Genomic DNA, 9963 nt, shown 5'->3' with positions numbered 1-9963 from the left:
CAGACAATTACCTCTCAAGAGTAAGTTGGAGGACCTGAATTTGGGTAAGGAGTTGGAAGGAGTCCCTCTTTAGCCCTCAGGAGTAGTTCAGGAAATCATGGGTTTCCTGAACCGATGGAAACTAGGGTTTCCCCAGGGGGGCACCTCTCCTATAATTCCTGTCCTCTCCAGGGGGCTACACAGGGAAGCCAACTCTCTGGCTGGCAAATCTCGCTGGAGCCTCCAAATGTCAGCTACCCAAAGCGAGTGGAATGCCAGCACGCTGAATCCAAATCAAGCAAGGTTCCTTTATTAATCAGCCAGGCCAAAAGCAGGCTCACACCTCAAAGTCTCTCAAACCCTCGAACCAGAGATAGAAACCTTTTATAAGGGGCTTTTGGTAAGGGAGGTGGAATCCTTAATATAAGCTAAATTTGACAAGAGCCAACACCTGGTAAGGGGAGTCCTTACAAGGGGAAGCTGTGGCTTGGTGTGATTACTAAACTCTTTCAGCTGAGCTTCCTGTCTTAAAGGGAGAGTGGTGAAAGCCCTGAGCAAGATGGAGGTGGGACATAACAAATGAAGGTACTCTCAACTGCTCTCCTCACAGTGAGCTGACTAATTTGACTATGCAGAATTCTGTCTTAAACAATCCCACTGACTGACCCTACCCTGGGTTTAGGATTCCCAGAAAGTTTCTCTTCCTAGCTCTTACCTCCAATATATACTATCTTATCTCAGTAAGTTGGAGTTCCCATCCCTTCCCCATGGATGCCACATCTCCTTTAAGGAGGCATTTGGTGAGCCTTAATGGTCTTTTTGTTTCATGGCCTAGCACCTAGTCTCTGGTACCAGCAGAGGTTTATGTAATGCTTGTTATTAATTGCCTAATAAATGAATTAAAGAATGCAAATGGATTTTATAATGCTATGACCAGAAGAAAGATAAATACTCAGTGATTCATAGGAAAGAATGATTGGGGCTGAAAGTTGTGATCAGGAAACTAATAAGTAGACTTTCCAAAGGGGCAGATTGAGGTCAGGCATGATGGTTCACACCTGTAATGCCTGCACTTTGGGTGGCTGAGGTGGGGAGGATCACTTGAGCCCAGGAGTTTGAGACTGGCCTAGGCAATATACACGCAGTGAGACTTTATTTATACAAAAAATTTTTTGTTTAGCCAGGTGTGGTGTTGTGTCCCAGCTACTCTAGAGGCTGAAGCAGGAGCATTGCTTGAGGGCAGGGGTTTGAGGCTGCAGACAACTATGATTGTGTCACAGCACTCTAGTTTGGGCTACAGAGTAAGACCCTGTTTCCAAAAAAAAAAAAAGAAAGAAAGAAAGGAGGGGATTGATAAGAAGTGTGAGGTTAATAAGGAAGGGAAATGAAAGGTGGTAATTTGATCACTGAAAAGGCCAGATTCATGCTGCCTTGTCAGAGAGAAAAGTCCCTTTCCTTCCAGCCTAACTTGGCAATGCTATTCTATGCTCCTACCACACCTCCTTTTGCCCTTGGCAGGAGCCTCTGTTCGAAGAGATGGCGATGGGCGTGGGCCCCTTGTTGTTGGTCTTCATGCTGGGTCTAGGTCTGACCCCACCGACCCTGGCTCAGGATAGTCCCACGTACAAACAATTCCTGAACCAGCACTATGATCCCAGACCAAGTGGCCGTAATAGCAAATACTGTGAAAAAATGATGGAGAGACGAGGTATGACCTCACCCTGCAAAGACACCAACACCTTTATTCATGGCACCAAGGGCAGCATCAAGGCCATCTGTGGAGATAAGAAAGAAACCTCTCACATAGAAAACTTAAGAATGAGCAAGCGTCCTTTCCACATCACCACTTGCAGACACCTAGGGGGTTCCTCCTCGCCACCATGCCGATACCGAGCCTCAGCAGCAGTCAGATTCATCGTTATTGCCTGTGAAAACAGCTTACCTGTCTTCTTTGATGAGTCCTTCCTCCACCCATAGCCAGCAGGCCCTTGGCCCAGAGCTGGCTCCTCTCTTCTTTCCTTGAGTTTCCTCCTCCAGACCCCAGGACAGAGGTGGCAGCATCCATTGCTAGGAGCCAAGAGAATAAGCTACCTGGATCTTTTGTTTTCTGTTTTACAGCATATTTAATAAATAAAAATGTCTCTGAAATCAGTAAGAATCAGTCTTCTCACCGATTCTTAATTTATTAATCTTTCCCATTATCTCTACTTAGCTGCTCTCTGAGAGGATTGAGTGGAATAGAAATGCCTTTTTCCTTATCAGTCAATTTCTTCTCAGTCATTAAGGAGGTAGAGTTGAACTTTCTGTGAAGATAAGGATGATACATTGATCTACAGAGAGACATGGAAAAATTCCAGGGCTTGTAGCCACTAAGCAGAATTTTCAAGAAAAGAAAATTGTTTTTTCCCTCAAATAATAAGCTAATTTTACTTTTATAAATATGAGACTTTGGGGCAAAGAGTGTAGAACTGAGTACCAACATATCAACAGATTAATTATATTCTCTCTTTCTCTCACATACACACACGTAATCCATCATGAATACCAAAATTCAAAATTTATTCAGGGTAACCAGCCTTTGTCTTAAACAGGAGGTAATTTTTCTGTTGATTTTAATGGATTGTTCCCAGGATATTTTCTTATTGTAGTTACTTTATATAAAATTCAAAAAAATTAGCACATTATTTTCTCTATAATCTTTTTACTTTACCAAATAATGTCTGGCAATCATGATACCTTAGGGAAGTTATAGAAATATTCCAACTTTCTCCCTTATTCTTCTTCAAGATTTGTTTCCAGGTGACTATAACTTAGGTTAACAGACAGTCTGTAAAATACACTAATCAACCTGCAGTTTCAGTGCTTAGCTTCCTGTAACCTAATTTCTATAAATAGTTGCCTGTATATTTTATTTAGAAAGTAGTTATTAATAAATGACAGTCATAAACCTCCCATTTTGCTGCCTTGTGAACATGATCATTGTGATCACAGTGTTCCTTATGGCGAACTCTCTTGCTGCCTGCATCACCCTGAAATGGGTCAAAAGCTCTGGTTCCCTAATACCCAGATTATGGACCACTGTCCAGGTAGTACTGGGGAGAGCCCAGCCAACCTCACTGAAAGTGTTATATTTAGGAAGGGGTTGGAAAAATAGGCTGTTGGTGTGTACTCAGCATGGGTCAGTTTTGCAGACCTCTCTTATTAGCAAATTTGCCTTATTGGCTTGGCATCCATAGCACAGTGGTTACAGTGCCAGGCACATGCACCAAGGGTGGTGGATTCAAGCCCAGCCCGGGGCCAGCTAAATGAAAATGACAACTGCAACAACAAAAAAAATAGCTGGGTGTTGTGGCAGGCGCCTATAGTCCCAACTACTTGGGAGACTGAGGCAAGAGAATTGCTTAAGCCCAAGAGTTTGAGGCTGCTGTGAGCTGTGATGCTACAGCACTCTACGAAGAGCAACATAGTGAAACTCTGTTTCCAAAAGAAAAAAAAAGAAAAGAAAAGAAAAGAAAATTTGCCTTATTATAAAATTTCAAAAACCCCTTAGGAAGTGAGAAAGTCCAAGTTTGGGGTAAAATATTTGGACCCTTTTCTCAAGTTCTCCTAGTATTCTCTGAGGTAAGACAAAATCACTCAAGATCATTTTCCACTCAAGGCCCCGATGGAGAAAGTCAAAGGTATGGACCATTATTATACTGATCATCCCATAGGTGTGAAAATTTGAATCTTCTCTAGACATCTGCTTGGAACATTATCATTGCATACCCTGCTCTGGTATTAGGGGAAACGACTATTTCATAGGAGACCACACAGCAAGGGAATGGGAGTGCTTCCTGACCTGCTGATGGTGCTATCAGCTCCATAGGCAGTCCTAGTTGTTTTTTCTGGGTCTCTTGTTCTATCTCAATCAAAGTCTGCTTAGAATAAAATGATAAGTCACAGGCAGGTAATTTGATCTTAAATGAATCATTTGAGGAATTAAAGATCTGGTCAACTATAATTATTGACTTTGCAAGGAAAAGAGAAGGAAAAAATTCCAAAACATCAAGATTTTTAAGAAAGGTGACATGCAAGGAAGAAAATTCCGTGCAATTTGAGAAGGAAAAATTTCTCAAGGGATCTAATAGCTGAGATATTTTATAGTTTAGAAACAGACTTTTAATTCCTAAGGAATACAATTAACTCTACTAAATAAAGAGAGGTCAGTAACATATACACCTCAGTATAGTGATTCACTATTTTCCCAGATTGAAGGCATTAGAGGAAAGCAAGAAAAATGGAAATGGTAAAAATAATACAGTAAGTGCCAGCATTTACTAAGCACTTACCATGTGCTAGGCCTTGTGAGGAACATTTTGCATTGATATTCTTATTTGTTCTTCATAACATCCATAGAAGTAATTACTATTATACTCATTTTACTTATAAAGAAATATGCTGAGTGAGATTAAGTAATTTCCCCAACATTACAGCCTAGGTCTTTGGGACAGTGTAAAAAAAATTCTTATTGAGAGTCAGGATGGTGCAGTAGGAAAGTATTTGGGGCAAATCCTGACCCAAAAGTATATGTTGGAATGATTTGGAGAGCATGTTTGTCTAGTAGCTGTCCTCAAATATTTTTCTCTCTTGCTTACTCAATTGGTTAGCATAGCTGAGGCTCTCTCATGAATAGTTTGTCTCCTCCGTAGCCAATTATCTTGCTAAGCCATATTCTTGGTCACAAAGAATCAGAATAAAAGAAAGGAGATAAAACCATGTAAAACTGAAAGTGCTGTTGGAAAATCAACCCCCAAACATGTTTAACCCAGCTACTATGTGCACCTTCTGTAGTTGTATCCATTGGCCTTGGAGTGAAAACTGAGGAGATGACAGATATCTCTGCCTGCCACACTGCCTCCTATGGCCCCTTTCTTCTGAACACCCTATCTGCTATTTACAGCTGCAGGCTCAGGAAAGTAACACAGAGCTTTATGTCTTTCTGTGCAAAGGCAAAAAGTGGCTGGCTGAGAATATAGGAGGTATCTGTGTTTGATACTGCTTTCATCATCACTAAGTGAAGGATAGAGTTTAGGTAGAATGGGGGGCAGGTCCTTCATAAGCCATTTCTGCCACTCACACAGTGTAATCTGCCATTCTGAAGCGGGATCTTTGAAAACAAAGGACCATGGTATCCATACACATAAAACCAGTAGTTCAGCTGGAGCCAGCCCTTTGACTGCACAAACAGAGTCTGTCTGACCCTTAAAATGTTGTCCTTGCTTCCTTTTGAATCAGAGATGGCTTTTCTTGGCTCCAGTGAATCAGCCCTGCCTTGCTGCAAGAGTCAAGTGGATTCACAGTTGATGTAAATGGAGTGACAGCCAGATGGCAGCATCTGGCTAGTCAGTGTTGGCGAGTGATTCCACCTCTATCCCTGATTAGATTCTGTTGCTGAAGGTTAACAACTCTAAGCACAAATGTCTTTAAGATCCTGAATATTGGCTCAGCACCTGTGGCTCAAGTGGCTAAGGCTCCAGCCACATACACCTGAGATGGCAGGTTCAAATCCAGCCTGGCCCGCCAAACAGCAATGAGGGCTGCAACCAAAAAATTGCTGGGCATTGTGGCGGACACCTGTGGTCCCAGCTACTTGGGAGGCTGAGGCAGGAGACTTGTTTGAGCCCAGGAGTTGGAGGTTGCTGTGAGCTATGATGCCATGACACTCTACCCAGGGGGACAGATTGAGGCTCTGTTTCAAAAAAGAAAAAAAAAAGATCCTGAATATTTGGGGAGTGGGATGAGAGAGGCAGTAGAGGACAATAGAAAGAGCACAGGGTTTAGAAGTCAGATAGGCCTGGATTCCTGTCTTTAATCAACAAACCAATGGATGTTTTGAGACTACATGGCAGTACTTTGTTGTCCTGTTCTCTCTCTCCACATATATATTAATGCTATTAAAATTTGGGTTTATTTTCTGCTGCCAAGAGGTGGCAACACCATGATGCTGAAACTAGGGAAGACAGCAAACCATCAACAATTATTGACAAGACAGGAAGAACATCAGGAATAGACGTATGACAATGCATGGTTTCGCCAGGGCTTATATCCTTGGGATGCACATAGAAACAGCAAGAAAAAAAAAAAAGACAATCCAAGTTCTCTTCTGTGGAGATTGTGTTATTTAGATTTATTTTTAAATTTTTCTTATCTTTTCTTATCAGTCAAGTCCAGAAGCCTGGGAAACCGCTTTACTCCCTATACCCATTTAATTTCATTTGTTTGTTAGCTCATCCATTTCATTTATTAGTTTATTCAAACAGTAGTTGAGTACTTGTTATCTATTATCTTAAAATCACTGTGTCTTTTCTCCTGTCAGGTTCTAATCAGCCTAATTGTGCTAACTCCCATGGGGGCTGGGAGTTTTCATGATGACTCAGTGACCAATTAAATATTTACAGATTTACAGGTTCACACACTGAGAGGCTTTCACATAAATATATTTGTCCTAGGCAAATATATCCAATGCACAGAGGCAGTAATAAGAGAGAGGGGAGATAAACCACAGAAAGTAGCTGGAGAGACCAACAGGCCAGCTGATAAACCTGCAGATCAGTTTTCCTTGAAAAGCCCATGAATGGGGGCAGGGTTGCTGCTCTTCTCCTAGCAGGGTGTCCAGCAGTGGCCACTGCTGATGAAAAAGAAATCTGGGAGCCCAGTGTGGTGGCTCACACCTGTACACCTGTAATGCTAGTACTCTGGGAAGCTGAGGAGGCAGGCAGATGGCCTGAGCTCAGGAGTTCAAGACCAGCCTGAACTAAAGCAAGACCAGGTCTCTAAAAATAGACGGGCAATAAACTGTGGCAGGCAACTGAAGTCCCAGGGTACTTGGGAAGCTGGGGCAAGAGGAGCTCTTGAACTCAAGAGTCTGAGGTTGCTATGAGCTATGATGCCACAGCACTCTGCCAAGGGTAACAAAGTGAGACTCTGTCTCAAAAATAAAAGTCTGGGAGTTCTCACAGGCAGAGCTTTCCGCAGGTATCTTGGCCATGGTCAGTTTCTTTGCAGTTCTTAAGTTCCTCTGCAGGCATCATAGCCATTATCTCAGCTATATTTTGGCTTCACTTTCTTGTTCCATCTAGAGGGTGCCTGGCCACAGGAGGTATCATCTTATCACTTAGTCTACCAAGATGTATCACTCTGAGGGGTCAGCAATTGCACTGTGGGCTGAGTTGCTTGTCTTAAGTGACTCCATTTTGAGACACCTGGGATTACAAACTGTTATATCAGTCTGGGTACTCTGCCTTGTTTCTTAATAGCATTAAGAGGATTTCCAAAAGGATCTGATTTTATACCATTAGAAGACTAGCCATATGATACCCCAAAAAAGGGAAAAAATACCAAAAAATTTTTTAAAGAATAGTAGCCACATGAGAGGAAAGGCTAGGCCTAAATGTTACTCTGTCCTCTTTTCTCCTGAATCCCCTTCCTTGATTCTTAGATGTAAGATATTAAAATCAGTTTGTAAACTTTCTTTGACATGCCGAGTCTATCCAAACTGTCTAGAATTGGAGCCTCCAGGGAACTGTTTGGAGGTTCCACTATTGATACAACTAGGGAATTACCTCAAGAGACACACAAGTACAGCTTCATGTACCATGTTTCCCCAAAAATAAGACCTACCCCAAAAATAATCCCTAGCAGGATTTCTATGCATTTGTTAAACATAAGCCCTACCCCGATAATAAGACCTAGTGATGGGCATTTCGGTGCGGAGCGGTAATGAAGACTGGAACACCTTTTCTGTCTCACAGCTCCTTTCTCCGAGCCATTCACACTTGCGCTGGTGCATGTGTGGTAACTGGGGTCGCAGGCATCCTATTGCGCGTGTGTGAACGGCTAGGGGAAAGGAGTTCACTCATCCCTAGCACGAGCCCCACCAACAAGGTCAGCTCCCCCTGTCAGGTTCCAGAGGAAGATGACTTAACTGTATTTGAATAAATGTAGATTGTTGTATTATACTTAATAAAAATAAGACATCCCCTGAAAATAAGCCCTAGTGTATTTTCTTGAGAACAAATAAATATAAGACAGTGTCTTATTTTGGGGGAAACATGGTAGATTGAACACCCTGTTCCTGTCCCGCATCATTACACAGGCTACAGCAACTGCTCTCTTGCTTTTGAAGAAGACCATGTTTGCCAACTATTCACTCTTAGAGTGGTAAATGTGGAAAAAATTATGAACAGAGAAGAATGGGGAGAGGATACACAAAAGAGGAAAGAGGAAACTGAGATCAAGGAATTATCTACTTGCCATCCTCAGTACCTCTCTCTTGTGCCTGGATTCTTACTTTGCTTTCTCCTGCCCCTTGCTTTCTTTTTCAGGCCCCTCTGACATACTGATGGCTCTGCAGAGGACCCATCCATTGCTTCTGCTCTTGCTGTTGACCCTGCTGGGGCTGGGGCTAATACAGCCCTCCTATGGCCAGCATGCCATGTACCAGCGATTCCTGAGGCAACACGTGGACCTTCAGGTGACAAGTGGTGATGATCGTTACTGCAACGTGATGATGCAAAGACGGAGGATGACTATTCGTCAATGCAAGCCCTTTAATACCTTCATCCATGAAGACATTGGGAACATTCTTAATATCTGCAACACCTCCAATATCCCGTGCAAGAATGGCCGGATGAACTGTCATGAGGGTGTAGTGCAGGTCACAGACTGCAGAGAGACAGGAGGTTCCAGTGTCCCCAACTGCAGATACCGAGCCAAGTCAAGCACTCGGCGTATTGTCATTGCCTGTGAGGGTAACCCAGAGGTGCCTGTGCACATGGACAAATAGATGCCACCCTGCTGGGGTTATGGGCAGCATTTGGCCCTTTAATTTACTTTTAAATATCTATGAGCGTGCATTTGAGCTATCCCAGGCTCTGTCTCCTCTGCTCATTTCTTATTCTTTTTCTCAGTATAACCCATTCTATTAAATATCAGTACATTTCATTAAAGAGACATGCAGAGGTATGTCTAAAACGAGTCTGGGCTTGTAATAAGCTTCCTTTTATAATAGTGGTCAGCTTAGCTCTCTCAGATCCTGTCATCTGGAATTTGGTCATTATGTGTATTGATACAGCATTTCAAGCACTGCAGAGAGCTTTCATTTAAGCTATCTCATTACAGCACCCTGATGCTGCTATTATACATATATAGGAGCTTGAGGTTAAGGAATCTGCTGAAGACCATAAAGTTAGTAGTGACCTGAGAAAAACATCTGGTTAAACTAGTACTCATGCTGGGATTTTTCTACTTAGTCACAAGGAGTGTTTCTAGTGTATGCTTTTTGTTATGCCCAATAGTCAGCTATTGCGGGAAGCAATAAAAATTTAGAAATATATACCAACAAAATCAGAACTCTGAGTTATTTGCATTGTTGTTATATTTGGATGTGATATGATTAAGAAAATGATTTTAGGAATTTTCTCTTCCTTTTCCCTTTGAATCACTCTAGTAAGTTAGAGTACTAAAAATGTACTAGGTCTTTAGAACTCACTTATTCTTCTCAAATGATTTTTTTATGTTTCTTTTTATTAAAGGACTTAAACTACAGGTATCTGAGAAGACTGTGGGATTATTTCTCTTCCTCCTATCCACTTTTAATTTTTCCAGTCTATAAACATGCATGCACTTTCATAACCTCATAAATTCTGGTCAAAAACTAATGTCAATGGATTCACAACCACAGCACAGAAAATTTACCTCATTTACTCCAGAAAAAATTATTCCTCTCAAAAACAATTCTCATACCCCTCTCTTCTTCCTTTGACTATTTGGAAACAAATCAGGGAGAGGAGAAGAGAAGATGTTAGCTTTTAAAGAAGGGAAATAGGCTCGGTGCCTATAGCACAGTGGTTACAGCACCAGCCACATGCACCAAGGGTGGCGGGTTGGAACCTAGCTCGGGCCAGCTAAACAATGACAACTGTAACAAACAAACAAACAAAC

General features: G+C 42.0%; 1 protein-coding gene across 3 annotated transcripts in view; it reads left to right on the top strand.

Annotated features, from left to right (window-relative positions):
* The window catches only part of LOC100951648 (ribonuclease 4), a 23159-nt gene extending 13588 nt beyond the window's left edge, over nt 1–9571 (top strand). For 2 of the 3 annotated variants that reach the window (XM_023508792.1, XM_012813564.2), the window contains exon 2: nt 8346–9571. In XM_023508792.1, coding sequence (XP_023364560.1) covers nt 8363–8806 — 444 coding nt within the window. In that variant the 5' untranslated portion in view covers nt 8346–8362 and the 3' untranslated portion in view covers nt 8807–9571. Of the gene's footprint in view, nt 1–1497; nt 1688–8345 lie in introns of all 3 variants that reach the window. The other variant, XM_023508791.1, reaches the window with a different exon arrangement.
* The last annotated feature ends 392 nt before the right edge of the window (nt 9572–9963 follow it).

The sequence above is a fragment of the Otolemur garnettii genome, unplaced genomic scaffold, assembly GCF_000181295.1.
Source record: "Otolemur garnettii isolate 467f Iridium unplaced genomic scaffold, OtoGar3 scaffold00276, whole genome shotgun sequence".
Lineage (NCBI taxonomy): Eukaryota > Metazoa > Chordata > Mammalia > Primates > Galagidae > Otolemur > Otolemur garnettii.
Note: the sequence above shows the minus strand (reverse complement) of the source record. Positions and strands in the feature narration are given on the sequence as shown.